The sequence below is a fragment of the Zootoca vivipara genome, chromosome 6, assembly GCF_965207765.1.
Source record: "Zootoca vivipara chromosome 6, rZooViv2.hap1.1, whole genome shotgun sequence".
NCBI lineage: Eukaryota > Metazoa > Chordata > Lepidosauria > Squamata > Lacertidae > Zootoca > Zootoca vivipara.
This window is the reverse complement of record NC_142589.1, coordinates 37,374,001-37,393,086: the sequence shown is the minus strand read 5'-3', so window position 1 is coordinate 37,393,086 and position 19,086 is coordinate 37,374,001. Positions and strand designations below refer to the sequence as shown.

The 19,086-nt window shown below is 47.0% G+C and overlaps 1 protein-coding gene across 2 annotated transcripts in view; it reads right to left on the bottom strand.

Annotated features, from left to right (window-relative positions):
* Window positions 1–19,086, bottom strand: part of PIEZO1 (piezo type mechanosensitive ion channel component 1 (Er blood group)) — a 120,603-nt gene that overhangs the window by 40,977 nt on the left and 60,540 nt on the right. For both annotated transcript variants that reach the window (XM_035117666.3, XM_035117665.3), the window contains exons 4-10: window positions 13,740–13,782; window positions 13,102–13,240; window positions 6,012–6,183; window positions 4,936–5,149; window positions 2,448–2,619; window positions 1,478–1,564; window positions 1,044–1,128 (exon numbers count right to left, since the gene is read on the bottom strand). In XM_035117666.3, coding sequence (XP_034973557.3) covers window positions 1,044–1,128; window positions 1,478–1,564; window positions 2,448–2,619; window positions 4,936–5,149; window positions 6,012–6,183; window positions 13,102–13,240; window positions 13,740–13,782 — 912 coding nt within the window. The remainder of the gene's footprint in view (window positions 1–1,043; window positions 1,129–1,477; window positions 1,565–2,447; window positions 2,620–4,935; window positions 5,150–6,011; window positions 6,184–13,101; window positions 13,241–13,739; window positions 13,783–19,086) is intronic.

Sequence of the window (19,086 nt, the reverse complement as noted above, 5' to 3'; positions counted from 1 at the left end):
GGGGTGCTTCCAGACTGTTTCAATGTTTTGGGTCGGATTCAGTTACATGGCAGCAAATTCAAGTTGTGCAGTTAAGAGTTGATTTGCAGGTCCTGTGCAACAGACCCACTTCAACCTCCAAAACTGGACTTTTTGTGATAACGAAAGTGTCGGGAAAATGCACTGGAAAGCTTGATGAATGCTCAACAAACACTTTGTCTGGAACTGACTTCCACTAAGAACAGAAGAAGAGCCTGGAGCTGGGTGAGGCCAAAGGCCCAGCTAGTCCAGCATCCTGTTCTCACTATGGCCAACCAGATGCCCCAGGGGAAAGTCCACAAACAGGAGCGGAGTGCAGCAGCAACACTCTTCCCACGGGTGAATCCCAGCTTACTGCCTTTGACAGTGGAGGGGGAATTGCACCTAGCAGCTTCTGATAAATTTATCTTCCATTAAAAAAAACTCAGTGGGTGAATTCTGCTTCCATTCTGAATCTGACCAACCATATTTTACTGTGCATTACACTCCATGGAGTTCAGAGCAATTTCCACATGGGTTTCCCATCCAGACAGATCTGCTTCACTTGACACACATGACTACAAGCAGCTGCTTCCAGATCACTCTGAGCCCCTCCAACGGACTACTGGGGAAAGATCACAGGGATCATTTACCATCTCCCGCTAGCGGGAGGCTTGGCTCACATGCAAATGCAATCTAATGAGACATTTGATCTTCAAGCATCCTTGAATTTTGCAACTATCCTCTGGCAGAGACCTGGATGGCTGATAGGCTAGGCTGATCAGCCCAGGCAGGGTTTGGAGCGAGAGGGTTCTGCCTTTCAAGGGACAGTTGGGCTGGATGTTCCCTTTCCACCCTCTGATCCTGTGCTATGCAGCCATTGAAGACTGTGTGTAGTTAAGAGAATGCAGAAGTTGGCAAAAAGGAAGGAATATACAAAGGAAGGTAGGAAGAAAATATTGCAAACTTCTCTGAATTCAGAAAAAGCAATGCGGAACAGTCCCTGCAGCCTCCTTGGCTCATCAGAGCACAGCTGCAACTCTTACCTGGCTGCCCAGTCTCCCCAAGGACATGCACAGAGCAATCCTCAGCATCAGCACCAGATGCCTCTGTCTCAGAAGTCAGCATTGGCTGTAGAAGAAAGCAGGATAAAACTAGTTACAGGTAGGTAGCTGTGTTAGTTTGACGTAGTCAAAACAAAATTTAAAAAAATCCTTCCAGTAGCACCTTAGAGACCAACTAAGTTTGTCATTGGTATGAGCTTTCGTGTGCATGCACACTTCTTCAGATACACTGAAACACTGCAGTTTGAGGTGGTGCAGTTCTCATTCATTTCTGCACTTCCCAGTGCCAAGGAGTAGCAAGCCCTGCATCTGCTCCAGGCCTGGCTCCTGAGCCTTTGGGGGCTCGTTTTCCCTTTGTCACCAGGGAGCCTTAGCAGTCCCAACCATCTCACACAGCCATCCTGTGGGCACCTCACCTGAGCATCTTCTGCCAGGCCATCTTGATCTGCGGATCGGTTCTCCAGCTCCAGAAACTCGGATGTTGAGCAGCTTGAGGCATCCCTCTGTTTTTGTTTTTACAAAAGGAAAAGGAAAATAGAAGAAATAAGAATGCCATCGGGACTATAATATTTTAAGTGGAAGGAAGGAATGATCCTGGCAACCCTGGGTTTGTTTCCCCTGTCCCTACCAAAAAACCCAACTAGTCCAACCCCCCCGGGATATGTGGGTGATTTTCAGATCGTGGAGTGGACTAAGTACATCCAGATCCCTGCTCAAAACTTCTTCCACAGGTACAACCGTCGCATTCAGAATAATGAATATCTGCAGAGTTTTCATAGCTCTACCACTGAACTGTAGCCCTTCCTTCAAAAATAAATATAGTCTAGTCCTCATGATTTGGAATAAAGGGTTTGTAGAAAATAAGAATCTGCCTTCTCCCAAATTGGACCATGACTCCATCTAGCTCAGCATCATCTACCTAGATTGGCAGCAGCTCTCCAGTGCTTCCAGGCTGAGTTCTCTCTGTGCCCTTCCTGGAGATGCTGGAGATCTTCAGCATGCAAAGCAGGTGTTCTGCCACTGAGCAAGGTAGGACTCCCCACGTTATAGCTGGTGAGGGCTGAGGCTTAGAGACAGCACCTTCTCTCACGCTGTCCGGGAGGGTTAAGGCAAAGTTGGAGCTCTGAATGTGAAAGATCTAGGTCATAGCTCTTAACCAGTGCTGTGCTGCACATAAACAAATGCCCCTATTTCCACCTCTCCCTTTTTGCGGTTAATGAAACACCTATTTAAGAATGCCACCGGAGCTTACTTTCTTCTGCACTGGGTCTGTTGCAAGCAAATTGGGCAGCCGAGCCAAACAATTTCCTCCCCCATCCCTAACAGGGAAGAGAGTGTGCAGACAGGCAGAGTCAAAGGCAGCAACACCAGTCCAGCAAGGCTCACCTGTGCATAGGAGTGTGACCTGCGGAGCTTCACCAGGGTGGCCAGGACATAATACAGCAGCAGGAGGATCCCCGGGTTGACGTAGACAGGCCAGGGGAGACTGACGTCCAGGAGCAGCGCATTGGGCTTGCTACAGCCCACGTGGAGGACGATGGCCTTCAAGCCAAACAACCTACAGGGGAATGGGGGATGAAAGCAGTGGCAAGGCTCTGCAACACCCCAGGTGTTAGGCTGGCTCCCCCCCCCAAAAAAACAACAACCCTCTAGTGACCGACTCCCAAAGCAGCTCCAGAATTACCCTGGCTAAATTCACAAGGGAATTCTGCCCCAGCTGGTGGCGCTAGTTTGTTTATTTTGTTTTATTTATTTCATAAAATTCATACACCCCTTGATTGTAAAGAAAATCTCAGTTTCCAAAAAGAGACGAAACAATAAAATTATTGATAAAAACAGTTAAAAACAACTAACTTGAACATCAATAAACAATTAAAAATGGTGATAGATTTAAAACAGATTAAAACACAGATCAACATTCTACATGTCGGGATAGCCTTGTCTAAACAAAAATGCTTTTAGCAGGCACCAGAAGGAGTTCGGGGAAGGTGTCTGCCTGATGTCACTGGTCAGAGGGGTCCAAAGCTGTAATACTGCCAGTTCCGTAGAACAATGTGGACATATATAGGGGGAGGCAGTATCGCTAGTTGGTAGTGCCAGTTGGTAGTTGGTGTTTTGATGCTCACATGGATGCTGGGGATCCCAAGCCTCACTCACTCAACCATTAGCTTTAAGGGATGGGATGGCTCCCCATTTGGGAGACAAGACACATGCAAATGTTTGGAAACAGTAAATGGAAACTATCAGGGGACCAGTTGCTGGAAGCCAGGGGAGGGGAGAGTGCTCTTTTGTGCTCATGTTCTGCTTGCTGGTTTCCCACACACATCTGGCTAGTTCAGGATGCTGAACTAGATGGGCATTGGCCTGATCCAGCAGACTCTTCTTACGTTCTTATGATGCATGGGAAGAAGGCATACCAGGTCAACAGTGCCCACTCTGACTAGCAGCAACACTCCAGGTTCTCAGGGAGAAACGGGTCTCTACCACCTGCTACCCGCTCAATGCTTTTAACCCAGAGATGGGGAACCTACAGTCCTCCATCTGTTTTTGGGTACCAGCTCCCACCATCCCTGACCTCTGGGCCATGCTGGTTGGAGCTGGCAGGAGCTGGAGTCCAACAAGATATGGGGGTGGGGCAGCAATGTTGCCCCATCCCTGTTTTAACTGCAGATGCCAGGGACCGAACGTGGGATCTGCTGTATGAAAAGCAGGAGCTATGACCCTGAGCTATGGTCCAGGGCTAGTGACAGATACTGCCCACCCAGAAAGCATGCTGGGTAACCACGACATCTTCCAAGCCATGCATCTTCTAGGATCTAAAAGACTCGCAAGGTTTCTAGATTTCATAAGGCTGTAACAAACAGGTGTGCAGTGAATGTTTCTTTGCTATGTTTTCACAAGCATTCACTTTCTCAAGTTTGTTTGTTTGCTGGCAATGAACCACAAAAGCCACAGGTAAGGTTGCAAAGAATGAGATGGGAAACTGCCCCAGACTGGCCAGCAAAAAGGACTTTCCCACGGGAAACCTGGCAAAGAGTATAGAAAGGGCAGCAGACACCTGCAGTCCATCTTAACAGAGATGCCCAGGTTCAGGAGGTTTAAAGTGACGGAGGTGAAAGCTCTCTGCTTTGATCCTGGCTTTCAAAGAGAAGGAAGCCTTTTCTCTGGTTGCATAGGTGTGGCTAAGAGTCCTTCTCGATCTATTGGGCTCTATGTGGTTAATCCCAGAGACCCGTGGACCCCTGAGATCAACAATAATTATGTCTGGGAAGGGGAAACGGATTCAAGGGAGACTGCAAACAGATCTCCTGGTTGCTCCAATTCCACTTCAGTCTGGCTCCTCAGCTTTCAAAATGTTTGGAAAGAGAGAAAATAAACTGAATGGGTTGGATTCTCCCAGGCGATCCAGGTGGCTCCTTTGCTATCTCAGGTTGGAAGGGGTAAAGAGCAAAAGTGGATGGACACCCCAGAGTGAAACTTGCACCGAACTTGCCTAGCAATGGGAGATCTTTGTGGTTTAGTTGAGAGGAAGAGCCAAGCCACCCCGCACCTGCCTTGAGCCTGCTAGGCTCTTCTACCTGCCCATTCAGTGCATCAGGATTGGGGAACCCCACACACAGGCTTAATTGAGATGGCCACCCCTCTGCCATGTTGCCTACTGTACACTAGATATCATACATGTATGTTCTCTTCCAGCAACTTGATTTTTTGGGGGGTGGGGGGATTTTTAGCTGATGCTGTTAGGCAATTGGGACTCAAAACTACTTGATTCAGTGCAAACCACACAGAGCTCTACTAGCTGAGCATCACTGACACAACCCTGGCATCCTACTCTCCACCTGCCCCAGGCCATTCACAACTATTGCCCACTTACCGTGCCCAGAGGCCAGTGGGTGGAAGGACACTCTGGATGAAGGGGGTCTGATAGCCATAGAGGCAGATGAGGTGGCCTCCGGCAAAGACGTCCACCATGACACACAAGGTGTTGAAAGCCAGGCGGCTGACGGGGAAGTGACAGGCCCACCAGGTGCAGAGGCTGACAAAGAGCAAGTAGTACACACTGGAGAAAGCGGAGGGCAAGGTGATCCCTAGGAGGCAAACAAGGAGGCAGCAAAGATTATTGGCATACAGCGGGTTGCAAGGAACTGCTTTGGAGCTGATGGGGTGAGCTCTGCATTCCAGTGTTGAGCAGGGCCTGACCCAACACAAAGCTATTTCCCACAGAAACAGAGGGCTGTGTAATTCCACCTATGTCACTTTCCATTTCTACATGTACCTTTTTTTTGGGGGGGGGAGTACAAAGTTTGCACGGGGGAGAAAAAGCTTCTCAATCCCCTTTGGAGTCTTTCCTGACTGCAAAATGCAAAAAGTCCTTAGGAAAACCCATCAGCATTTCAGTGCAAACTTCTCCTAATATACGCACTTCATGAAATTTTGCCTCAAATTAATATTTTTGCAAAGCTTATCTCTCTTAGTATTTTCCCCAAAATAGGAACCTTTGAATGCTTTTTTAAGGCTTTACCTAAATGATTTTTCATATGCGTTACAGTCAAACCTCAGTTGTCGAACGCAGTCTGTTCTGGAAGCCCGTTCGGCTTCCAAAATGTTTGACAACCGTGGTGCCGCGTCCAATTGGCTGCAGGGGGTTACTGCACTCAAGCAGGAAAGCCGCGTTGGACATTCAGCTTCCGAAAAAACATTTGAAAACCGGAGCATTAACTTCCGGGCTTTCGGCATTCAGGATCCGAGATTTGCCTGTACTTTGCTGGAGAATTCCACTGCAAAATTCATACAAGTGCAAATATTGAAGGACAGCTGTGTTTTGGCGTGTACAATGTTTCAGAAAGCGCAAATCAGGTAGATTAGCCTTTAAACACAAAATGAAATCAAATTTCTCTCCCCCCCTCTAAATGTGGGTGAGTCTCCTTCTGCTCCCCACTGGACACCTACCTGCCAGCGCTAGCAGCACAACAGCCAGGATTTTCCCGACGGCCATCAAGAGCCAGTGAGCAGTTACCCGGAGCCGGGCAGCCAGCCGTGCTTGGTGCCTTGGGGAGGCCTCAGCCAGTGCAGGGGCCGCTCCTTGAGGTTTTGATTCATCTCCATCCACAGCTGCTTCTTCCTGAAGGGGGAAAGAAACATGTGATGACAAACCAGATGCCACAACACCAAGGGGGCCACTAGCCTGACACGGTACCCTACAAAAAGCTTACTGCTCCTCCAGTTAGTGGTGCCAACAAAAATATAATTTTTAAGCAGACATGGGGTTGGGGAGAGAGGTTTAAATCTCCCCCCCCCCGCCCCGCAGCCCAGTTTCCAGGTGGGGAGGCAAATTGCTTCCTGTCTGGTCTCTAGGTTGATCATCTGATGAGCAGGGATGGGACAGCAACTGATTTGCACAGATCACTTGAGCAGGAGGGGGCTGTGCATGAGTGTGCACCCTGTGTGTATACACAGGAGAGTGGCCACACTCACTTCTGGCCAAACCCAATGCAGGCATGTGGCCTGGCAAAGGGTTAATGTGGCCCTCAAGCCTCTGCAGTACACAGAAGAACCCAGAGCTGTTTCTTTAGAGCTGCATTGCTCTGAAGATTGCACTGGGGGGTGTGTGTCTTGGGGTCTCTCCAGACATCTGTTTTATTGTGCATGCAATGTGATTTGTGGGTATCAGTGTAGTTATACGCAATCTCTCTTTCAATGCTTTTTTTTGTAGCTTCAACAGTTTCAGGGCAGGAATACCCCATAACTTACTGCTGAAATCCATAATAATAATAATAATATAAATAATATATTATTATTATTATTATTATTATTATTATTATTATTATTATTATTATTTATACCCCACCCATCTGGCTGGGTTTCCCCAGCCACTCTGGGCGGCTTCCAACAGAAAAATGAAATAAAATAATCTATTAAACATTAAAAGCCTCCCTAAACAGGGCTGCCTTCTAACAATCTGGTAGATGTTTTTCTCTTTGACATCTGATGGGAGGGTGTTCCACAGGGCGGGCGCCACCACCGAGAAGGCCCTCTGCCTAGTTCCCTGCAACTTGGCTTCTCGCAACGAGGGAACCGCCAGAAGGCCCTCGGTACTGGACCTCAGTGTCCGGGCAGAACAATGGGGTGGAGACGCTCCTTCAGGTATACTTTCATACTGCAGATGTTCTGGGGTTTGTTTATTGTTTGTCCTGCTTTTGTTACGCTATAGCTCAGGAGCATCCTTACACATATCAACAGTGTGGTGACATGGGGGAAGCATCACAGAACTAATAAAGCGGTCTGGTATAAATCCACCACAATTGCATTTTTATTGTGCCGGCAAGTGACATGCTGCAGAACGCACCGGCAAAAAAATCCCACCAGTCTGGAAAGGCCCCTAAGTTGCTTACTGGTAGCAGCAAAATGTACAGTAGTGGAATTCCAGAGGAGGAAACAAACACCCACACCCAGAAAGCCACAGCGTGGGAACCATTACTGATGGACAAGCTCATTGAGTCACTGAGAAATTAAACCCTTGATCTTTATGGAGTAGGGCCAGAGCTGCAGATGACTTGGTATTTAGAACACACACGCAAACCTCTGCTTTGAATTCAGCAATAGCATCAACAGAAGGCCAGTTTTTGTCTCTGCACAATGCAACGGCAGAAGCACAAAATCAACTGAGCACACACTTGTATTTGTTTGTTTGCGGGGGGGGGGACGCACTCTGAAATAAAATGTAACTGCATGATAGGTCCCAGAATGCCACTTGCTGGCATTTCACAAGTGGGGGGGGGGAGAGTGTGCTCTTCCACTCAGGTGCTGATTGTGGGGTTCCCAAAGGCAACGGTTTAGAAACTGTGGGAGCAGGGTACCAGACTAGATTAGGCCTGATCCAGCAGGGCTCTGCTCAGGCTTTTAACAGGACAGTCTTATATACAGGCTTGTTTATGTCCATGGGATTGTATGTCAAAATATTACACCAGTAATGTATCCTGCCATGCAGAGCCACGGATCTCTCTAAAACAGAAAAGTAATTTCTTGGAAGGGTGCAAGGGCAGAGAGCGGAAACAGGACCAGCCCCAAACTGAGCAATGGTTGTAGAGGCAGCTGAAGCATAGCTGAGGCCTGGGAATTAGATACCCCAACCCATCTCTGGGCCAGGGAAAACAAACCTGCTTAGAGGGATCGCTTACATTCCCCCGAGAACAAGATTGGGACAAAAATGACACTTGATCTCCCTGTAATAAAGGTAACACCCGCAGCAACCACCGGGGACTGGATGGAGAGGCCGCGGGAATGTGGAAGGTCCTCCTTCGAGGGGCCTGTAAGCCTGCTTCCCTCCTTGCCTTCTGATCAGCAGCCAGAGCCTGGCTTCTTAAGAAATCCCCTGTGCTAAATTAAACTGGGTCGCAGCACAGCCATGTACAGGTCTACCCAGAAGTAAGACCAACCAAATTCAGTGATCCTTCCTTCCCCATCAGTATAGAATCATAGAACTGTAGAGCTGGAAGGGACCCTAAGGGTCATTTAGCAGAAGCCCCTGCTCTGTAGGAATCCCTAACAGGTGGCCATCCAATCTCTGTTTAAAAACCTCCAGGAAATGAGCCACCACCACCTTCCGAGGGAGGCCGTTCCACTGTCGAACAGAAAGATTATGCATAGAATTGTTTTGGAGATGAAATTATCTTAATCACTGTTACATATGATTTTTTTATGGTTAAATTGCTTCATCGGAAGTGATCCATAAATCCAGAAATAGAAACAAACAAATAGGATTGCATTTTAGTTATTTGGGGCTGTGCTTATTTGGTGTGCACCCCACCTCAGTTGGCTATTCTTATGCTGTTGTTACTTTAAACCAACTGGCTATTTTAAACTTTTGCTACAAGCCGCTTTGAGAACCATTGAGAGAAAGATGCGACCTATCTATTTGTAAACCAACAAGTAAAGCCACTGGGGGCCGGCAGCAGTTGACCTGTCTCCCAGTTTCATGAGCCTTGTAACAACAGGGCAGTGGTGTTTGTGCATCCCTCCCAGCCCTGCTATGGATGCCTTTGGCAGCCCAAGCGGCTCCCAAGAGACATGCAGAGCATCCAGAGCTCTCTGCTGGAGCCAGGCTCTCCCCCCCCCCACCAAGCCTGCCGCCTGCCCCCTGACCCACCACCTGGCCTTGTTTGTTTCATTAGCTGCTTTGGAAAGTGCATTCTGTAAAAGGTCTGTTTTTCTTGGCTGCCCAGCTTGGGTTCCTGACGACGCCCGAGCGATTTTCCAGCCTAATGTGGCTTTCATAGAAAAGGTATTTGGCCCCACCTCCTCCGTTGCTGGACACACTTCGGCCACGGGTTCCAAGTTCGGCCCAGATCAACTGCGCCGAAAATGTACAAAGCAGAGAATTCCCCCTCCCCCTTGGAGAGTCCAGCGGAAAGGGCCCTGCACAAGGCAGCCTGACCTCAGAGTTTCCAGCTTTAGCTCGGCATTTGCTGAAGCTAGGAGCAGGGAGAGGCAGAGAGGGAAAAGGAGGAGCGATAGGAAGGGGGAGGGGGGATGCCCTCCCCATACCAGGAAGCAATGAGCCCCATGGCAGGAGGAAGCCAGCCTGGGACCCAAGACTGTTCCTGATAGGTGCAAAAGGTTAGAAGCCAAGACTTGCCAGAAGCTGTGTCTTCTCCAAACCCAAGTGTGTGCGAGATAGTGGTGGGAATGCAATCTGCAGATGCTCAGAGCATGCGTGTTAATTACCTTCATGTATTCCTTGGCAAAGAAAAAGAGGAACTTGCTGGTGTGTGTGTGTGGATAGCCCAGCCCTTTTCCCTCTCCCAAACCAGCACTTGTCTTTGCTTAATTAAAAAAAACACCCTGCACTGTGGGTTCTAAGGGCGCTCTCTCATTCCAGAGGTCCTCCTGGTGGTGTCAGGTATTCCAAAGGTCCGCTTGACAGTTACTACATAGAGAATGTTTAGTGGCACCGACGCTCTGGAGAAAGCCAATGTGGTGTAATGGTGAGTGTGTTGGACCAGGACCTTAAGAGACCAGGGTTCAAATCCCTGCTAAGCCATGAAAGTCACCGGGTGACCTTGCGCCAGTCACAGCCTCTCAGCCTAGCCTACCGCACAAGGTTGTTGAGAGGATTAAAGGGGGAGGAAGAGAACCATTGGAGAACCATTCTCCTTGGAGAAGGGGAATATAAATGCCATAAATAAATATAAAATGGAAAATGTAATCAATATAGATGTGTGACGTGCACCAGTTTATTTTAAGGCAAGCCTTTGGGGAATAGCAATGCAGCCTGGTATTCAATTTTTCTGATCTGGAAAGGTTTGATTTGTGATAGATAGATGATAGATAGATAGATAGATAGATAGATAGATAGATAGATAGATAGATAGATAGATAGGGAGAGCTTTTTACATAATGTGTCTTCAAGCATGAAGTACACTGCTCCAAAAACTTCTGTACCAGAGGTCCATAACCCTCCAAAAACAAATAAATTAAAATATTTTTAACACAGGAGCCCTACTTTGCATTCAATGTGTCAACTTCATGCTGGGGACGGGAGGAGGAGGAAAGGATGGTCGTATTTCCCCTTGCCATTTGGAGAGCTGAAGAACAGCAAGCGAGATTACAGGCACCTCAACATGGCAGCGTATTGGGGACTTGGTGCCACCCGCACATGATTGCTTTGAGCAGCATCCACACTGCATCATCCCCATCAAAATGCCACCTCATATTATCTTCCCATTTAATCTGGATTTTCCATTTCTGTGAAAAACCCAGTAAGTATAACAAAAAATGAGCTAACAAAATAGAAAATCAGGACGGGGGTTAGGGATATGGCATGGCACTTTCATGAGGGCTACATAATGCGGATGCTATTAAAAATTTGGAAGCGTGAGCAGTGAGCAGTCCATGAAAAAGTGCTGTGTGGAGGCACCCTCCCTTTCCAATTCTCTCTCTCTCTCTCTCTCTCTCTCTCTCTCTCTCTCTCTCTCTCTCTCTCTCTCTCTCTCGTCTCCCAATTCCACTTCCTGCCTCATCTTCTTTTATACCAGGGGTGGGAGAAACTCAAGCCCAGGGACCATATGGAGCCCTCCAAGATTCTCTTCCTGGTCCTCCAGGATCTTGCCATGCCCCACCTCTTTCCAGTCATGCCTCCTTTCCCCAGGTCACTGAATGGTTTTGCCTGGCTGGAATATGTCCTTGAACTCCTATAATGATGGTTGCTTCTCCAAACAGAAGCCAGAGAAGGCCTACTGTACAAAGGTTAGCTTTATATCCATTGCTTCACCCACTGTTTGCCTCTGATCCCAGAAAGTTGCCCATAAAGGAGTGCAGTCCTAGGGTTGAAAAAAGGCACCCCATTCCTGTTTTGCACCCATTCTTCTACTCTCCCATTCATGCAAAAAGCTCTTAGAATCTTATCATTGGAAGGGACCCTGAGAGCCATCGACCTCCTGCATCTTAGCGTGTGGTACTCCATCCAGTTTGAAACCATACCGAACCCTGCTTAGCTTTGCAAATGTGCTTGCAGTTTTATTGCTTTCCCAACTTTGTTTAGCCCCATCTTTCCCCCACTTTCCTGATGTGAGTCCCTTCTCTGGAGAGACCCTTCCATCAGCAAAAAAAAAAAGTGGGGAGAAGCCTTTCACTTAACAATCACTGGGAAAACTTTACATCACTGATTTCTCTTTTCCAGCTCTACTGCCCATCAGATTTTGACACAAAAAGACAGACCACACGCGCACCCTTTCCTTGCCATGCCTGTCTAAGCCCTGGGCAGGGCACGGGGACACTCCTGAGCCTGGCCCTGCACTAATTGGGTGCCAAGCAACAATAAGTGCCAGCAGGCAGGTGGCAACTTGCTGCCCCCCCCCACTGCTGAATCTTATCCTCAGAGATCTCACAGCAGCCCTGCATAGAAAGGCCTCTGTTGAGCCCCAGTGTTTTGTTAGGGAGTCTCTATGGCAACTTGGGAACGGTAAAAGTCACTCATCCACTGGGGCAGATGTGGGAAACCTGCCCTTGAGGTGGGTGAGTCACAGTTTGAGGTGCCAGGAAAGTCCGTCTCTCTCTCTCTCTCTCCCTCCCTCCCGCACTCCTCAGGAGTTAATGGTGGGGGGGGGAGGAGGCGTGAAGAATCCTGGCAAGAGCAGGATGGTGCTAATGAGAACACAGGGAAGAGCCAAGAGGTCTATCTAGTCACAGAATCATTGGAACACAAGAGTGGCGTTCAATTAAGCTTCACTTACAGAAGGCTTGTTGAAAGCAATGAACAAGAGTAGGTTGGATTCATTAAATTCGTTGGGTCTACTCTGAGTAAAACCTAGCAAGACTGAATGTGGAGAAAGAAAATGAGCATTGTATCCCACCGGGAGCCAGTCCTACCATTAGGGAAAACTAGATAGCCAGTGAAGGCATGGCGATGGGGGGCAGTGTATGCCACGCAGCCTGTCCTGCTCCCCATCAGCCAGTGTGGAGGGTGGCCGCACCATCTCATCCTTCACCTCCGTTAGCAAAATGCTTTGGGGTGGTCCTGTTATTCCAAAATAGGGAAAGGAGAAGCAGACAGAAGAGCATAGGCCCACTTACAGCTTATCCCGGGAAAAGCCGCTCTTTAGCGCTCAATCAAAGCAAACAGTAATTTGGGTTTTCCCTGGACTGCCATCTGTTCTGATCTATCGCTGAAGAGCAGGTTTCTCCCTTGGAAAGGTGTGGAGCAAGGGGGAAATGGCTCGGACCCGTGCTTTCTAAGCACAGTGCAAGTGGAAGTGTGGATGAGCCCTTAGAAAACTGAAAGGGAAACATGGAAGAGCCTGGGTGCTGGATCAGGCCAAAGACCCACCTAGCTCAGCATCCTGTTCTCACAAAGGCCAACCGGTTGCCCTGATGGGAAATGCACAAACAGGACATGAGTGCAACAGCACTCTCCACTTTTAAGTCTGCCCTACGGCAACGTGTTGTGCTGCCATAGGTATGATGAGGCACCTCCTGCAACAGTTAGCCGTCTCTCTCTCTCTCTCTCTCTCTCTCTCTCTCTCTCTCTCTCTCTCTCTCTCACCTGTTCAGGGCAGGATTCTGATGGGTGACTCGCTGGCTCCAGGCGGCTGCAAACGCCAAGGCAGATGGCAGAGGCCAGCAGAATCCCGAGGTCGGGGGCCACCAAGCGCACCGAGTTGGGGATATCGTTCAAGTCCAGCCTGGAAGTCAAAAGAGGAGTGGTAAATCCTCAAAGTGCTGAGGCTGCATTATATGCCACAGCTGGGCCAGGCTTTGGTCTGCAGCACTGGCTAGCAATATGTGGTGCAAAAGCAAACAAGGCTTGCCCGAAAGCTGGCAACAGCACCTGCTTTCCAAGCCCCCAAAGCAGACAGGGAACCCGTGACTCTCCAGATGTTGTGCGACTCCAACTCCCACCAGCTCCAGCCAGCATGACCGGTAGTGAGGCATGATGGGAGCTGTAGTCCAGCAACATATGGAGGGGGTGTCATATAGGCTACCTCTGGGCTAGAACAGAACACTGAGCTCCCATGCCCTCTTCCCCATGACTTCCCAGCTGCCTAAAAACACAGCTTTCAGTTCCGTTCCACACTCTGTCTCTCTGCCTACGCATCTTCCCAATGGGCATGCTGCAATGGATGGCCCAAGGGATGCAGCTCTAAAAGGATTTGCCCTCACCTTTCTCCTCTGTACCCTTACCTGGTGACTCCAATGTGTTGTGCAAGAGTTTCCCATGTGCTGCCTGAAAGGAGAGGGAAAATAGAGTCCATTAGCTGCCATCATCATCACCACCACCACCATCATCATCCTGTACTTCACCCAAAGGTCACAAGGCAGGTTACAACAATTAAAGCACAATATTAAAAAGAGTTTAAAACAACTTACAACCACCCAAAATAAGGTGGGTCCTAAAAATATGCACTTCAAGCGTCAAAGGCCAGGGTAAAGAGGTGCTTCTTCAGCATTTGCCAGAAGCTGTACAATGAAGATGTCAGATGCAGCCTCTGTAGGGGCTGCCACAAAGAAGACCCTCTCCCAGGCTACCACCACTCCCAAGCTGCTGACAGCAAAGAAACTACTAAGAAGGGGCCCCCTTTGTTGATCTCAGCATCTGAGATGGTCTGCAGTGAAGGTGATGGTGTTTCGGATATTTGGGGCCTACGTCATTTAGGGATTTCAACACTAGCATGAGCACCTTTAATGAGGCCCAAAAAAAGAACAGGCAACTAGTACAGCTGCTTCAAAACAGGGGCTATACGAGATCTAAACAAAATCTCAGCCAGAAATCTGTCTGCTGCGCTTTGGACCAATTGAAGTTTCCAAGTTATCTTCAAGGGCAGCCCCATGTACAAGCAAGTGCCAGCCAATGATTATAGTAATTTAAGGATTCTATTTCTATCTTCACGGGCTGATATGACCACTCCTGAACTGAAATCAATTACCGGTTTGTCTCCATGTTCAAGAGGTAAATCAGGGGTTGGAATGAGCTGAAAGATCAGAAGCTCCTAACTTCCTTTGAGATGCCAGAAACAAGCAATGGCACGTAAAAGACCATCTCTGGTGGATGAAGTTCACAGAGGGCTGAAAACTACATTGGATTGTTGCTTCATTCTTTCTTTTAAGCACCTCTAAACCATGTTTGCGTAAACCAAGCAAGATAATACAGAAATTATTCAGAACATGACTCTCAGGCCAGCAGGACTGCTTGAATTATCACAACTGATAAGGGAGGGAACATCTGTGAAGGATGTTAGTTGGTACGATACATAAGAACTTAACGGGATAACGAACATTGGAATCTGATAAAAATTATAAATTAGGGTGCCAGTGGGGAGAAACAGAGTGTGGGCTCCTGCCCAATCATCCTAAAGAGACACCTGCATCTGTTTAAAGTTCTGTCTGTTTCATTGGCTTGCAAGCATGCTGTAGAAACACATACTTTGGTATCTGGCACAGAATGCAGCTTTCAGGTTATCTGCTGGTTCTAAGTTGGCTGGAGTTGTTGCGAGCTGTAGTCCAAAATACCTGGAGGGAGGACCCCAGGTTGGTGAGGGCTGGATTAGCCCTGACAAGGTTTGGAGAGCTGTGGGAGGGTGTTTTGCTAGAATACGACATTTTGATTTGAAAAACAGGTTTCAAGGTTTCCATTTCAAATTATCTCTATATACGGTGGTTTGCTGGCTGAGATTTAAAGGCAATAAAAGTAGAAAACTGAGGTATTATATATCTGATGACCTGGTTTGTTTTAAAAGCATTCATTTGCATGCAGAGCTTCTGGAATAAACAGGATTAATGGTTCATCAAGATCTGTGAAATAATTGCATGCATAGACCTTCCCTTCCAAATTAAGGGAATATTACTGACTACTAAGATCAACAAGCCATTTTCTGATTTGTTTGTTTTTGGAAAGGTGGTTTGTTGTTGTTGTTGTTGTTGTTTAGTTGCTCAGTCGTGCCCAACTCTTCATGACCCCATGGACCACAGGGTTGTATCCTATCTACTGCGGGTCTGCTGTGAGAAGTACTAGTGTGGAACACCACCCATGGATTGCACAAAGTTGTCATATACTGCATATGAGCTGAGCAGCTCAGACTCTACTATATATTTTGGGAAAGTTGTTGGCTTGCTATGCATTTGGACACTAAAATTTGCACAAAAGTTCTTGAGATCAAGAAGCAGGTTTCCACCTACGTTTGCATACAATGGGACACCATATTGAATCAAGATGGCAGACCAACCCTTTCAAAACTGCACTGATTTTTAACCACTGATCTCAGAACTGTACTGATTTTCCGGTTTCTGAGACCCCCTAAGCACCACCAGATAGGAGGCTGCTAGTTGGAAGCCGCCCAGAGTAGCTGGGGAAACACAGCCAGATGGACGGGGTATAAATAATAATAATAATAATAATAATAATAATAATAATAATAATAATGAAATGTTTGAGTATAATCATTGGATGTTTCAAGTCTTTGGAGAAGTGACTCGCCAGATGTATGCAGAGATGTGGCTTGTAATCTAGTTTTCCCTTTTCCTAGATGTCCTTCCGCACAAACATGATCCAGTTTGCCTTGGTTGTATTCCTTCAGAAATGAAACTGATTTCTCTGTCTTTCTATTCTATTTCTTCTTCTTCTGCTAAATGTTTTAAGAATCAAAACAAAAAAGCCTCAAGGATGAGATGTTTGAACATCACTTCAAAGCTAAGCATGCTTCTGTAGCTCACAAGCAAAGTGCCGTCAATTTAATTGGGGCCACCTTCCAAAAATACAGTATCACAAAACTGTAGAGTTGGAAGGGACCCTGAGGATCTTCTAGTTCAACCCCCTGCAATGCAGGAATATGCAGCTGCTCCATACAGTGACTGAACCTGCAACCTTGGTGTTATCACCACCGCACTCTAACCAACTGAGCTACCTGTGAAGTTTGTAAGGAAGCTCAGCTCTGCAACCTTCACAGAAGGCCCAGCAGAGAATATATTTCCTCAGACTTTTAAAAAAGAACAAGCTGAGTGAGAGACTGCTGGTGTCCTTCTACCAAGGCTCCATAGAGAGCATTCTTACATATTGTATCTGTGCTTGGTTTTCCAGCTGCACAGTCATGGATAGGAAAGTGCTCCAGAAGGTCATAACCACAGCCCAAAAGATTATCGGTCATCCTCTCCCATCTCTGGAAGAACTATACAACTTCCGTTGCCTTAAAAAGGCAAATAATATTTTACAGGATTCATCTCATACTGGATATAGTCTTTTTGCACCATTGCCTTCGGGCAAGAGATACAGAACAATTAAATCAAGAACGAATAGATTAAAAAACAGTTTCTATACAAGAGCTATAACCATCTTAAATGCTGTAACTAAATAATATGATCCCAGGGAGTTGTGATGGAGGGGTGTGTGTGTGTGTGTGTGTGTGTGTGTGTGTGGTGTCTGTAATTGTGTTTTTATTTTGTTTTTTATGGGATGGCATTCAATTTCGTTGTACTATGTACAATGACAATAAAGTATTCTATTCTGTTCTGTTCTATTCTATTCTATTCTGTTCTATTCTATTCTATTCATCTATTCTATTCTAACCAGTGATGCATGTAAGTTCTGGGTCTGGAAGGCAGCAAACACAGCCTGGGCTCTTTCTACACCCTTTCCCCAACCCCCTTGTTCTATTTGTGGGGGAACCACCTAATCTTTTCATCTTATCAGGTTGGGGGAATCCAGAAGGGAAGCCTGCCAGGAAAAGCGGTCAGCGCCAGCAGACTAAGCCCAGGGTTACGAAAGCTCGGAGGCAGCTCTTCCAAAGGAACTGCTTTGAGAAGTTGAAAAGCAGAGGAGAACAGGAAAGTAGCAGCACTATTCTGGGGCTGGGGGAATGGGCCCAGCTTGTGAGCCATTTATTTTATAGGCCTGATGCTGAGGAGGCAGAGAAGATGAAAAAACTTGTCCTGTTTAAGAATCTCAGCAGAAACGAAGAGAGCAGAGCAGAGTGTATTGAGACGTTTCTGGGACCAATGAACAGCTGTGATCAACCTTGAAAAGCCATCATGTTTCATCTCAAAATTGGAGTTCTCAAAAAAAAAAAAAACCCAACCACAACAGGCCATCAATTTCAAAACTTTCTGTTGGGAGAGAAGTTCCATTTCCTGAGCATCACAAGTGACAAATTAAGTTCTGACAGGCGAAGTTGTTCCATCCAGAGAAGGAGAGGAGAAGCTGTCCAGGCTGGATTTCCATACAGGGAACGTTTCTTGATGCTTCTGATTTCATTGTGCAGAGAGAAAGAGAGAGAGAGAGAACACGCTGCTTGCCAGACAGCCCCACCTAATTCCCCCAGCCCAGCACGCATACCCCAGCAGACTCTGCATGCAGTTGGCAGAGAAAGACGTCAAGAAAAACAGAAGGGCCTTGGGATCACAGGCCTCGCATTCCAGCCATGCTCAGGGTCAGGCCCGGTCTTCCTGGGTCTCCTCTTTTACAACCACTTGTAAATAGCTTCATAAACCAAAGTGTCACCACCAATCAAAGCATTTGAAGCCAGGCAGCAGGGTGGCATTTTTCCTTGAGAGGCTGGAGGGCTGTGACGGGAACAAAGTTCTTTACAAAAAAAAAGTATTGATTTTAACAAAGAAAACAACAGCATACAGCATTGCCACTATGTCTGAAAGGATTCAGGCACAGGAAAATTACAAAACAAGTTTTAGATAACAACAAAGAAAGAAAGCAGAAAGCAGAAAAACAATAAGGGGAATTGTTGCACAGCCAGATACAAATAGAATGTGCAAATGAAAAGCAGAGGAACAGAGTTCTTCTAATCTGCTGCAAAGCAAAATGCATGTAATATTTGGAATGCAAAAGCATAAAATTTGCTCTACCTTGATCTTTTAAGAGCAGGAGTTAATATTATCACAGCAAATGCCTGGCCACAACAAGAATGCAGCAGGTACTTGTAAGGGAGGGGCAGCCAAGTCTGGGGGCCAGGAAGATGCTTAAAAACTCTTAGTGTGCCTGCATATTCTGCCTTAAAAATACACACACACACACACACCCAGTCCAGTTTTGGAGCTCAGTTGGAAGAGGGTTAAAAAAAAGAAGACCTATGGTGACTCCTGCCTATTAATTCACTCCTGGCAAATGCACCTCTCCCCAGCCCACAGCATTATCATTACCCAGTTCCCAAACCTGCACTTCTCTTGTAACAGTTACTTCTGCTCTAAAGCTACTTCCAGAATTCTGCTATTTTGCAGGAAGGATTCAATTTACATACAGTACAGTACTGGCAAATTCACATTGTGCAATTAAAGTAGATTCAGCCTTGCACAACAAACTCACACACACCCTGCAAAAAGGTGGACTTTTGTGGTAAGGAAAGTGCACTAAAAACAATTGCCTGACGTGACATCATATAACGTCCCCACATACAAATCAGAATGAATGTTCCATAAACAGCCAACATCATACAGCTTAACCACCAGCTTTGTGCAAACAAATCGGGATGAATGCTCAGTAAACAGTTCAGCTGGAAGCAGTCTATGTCTTTCTCGATGGCAACATCCC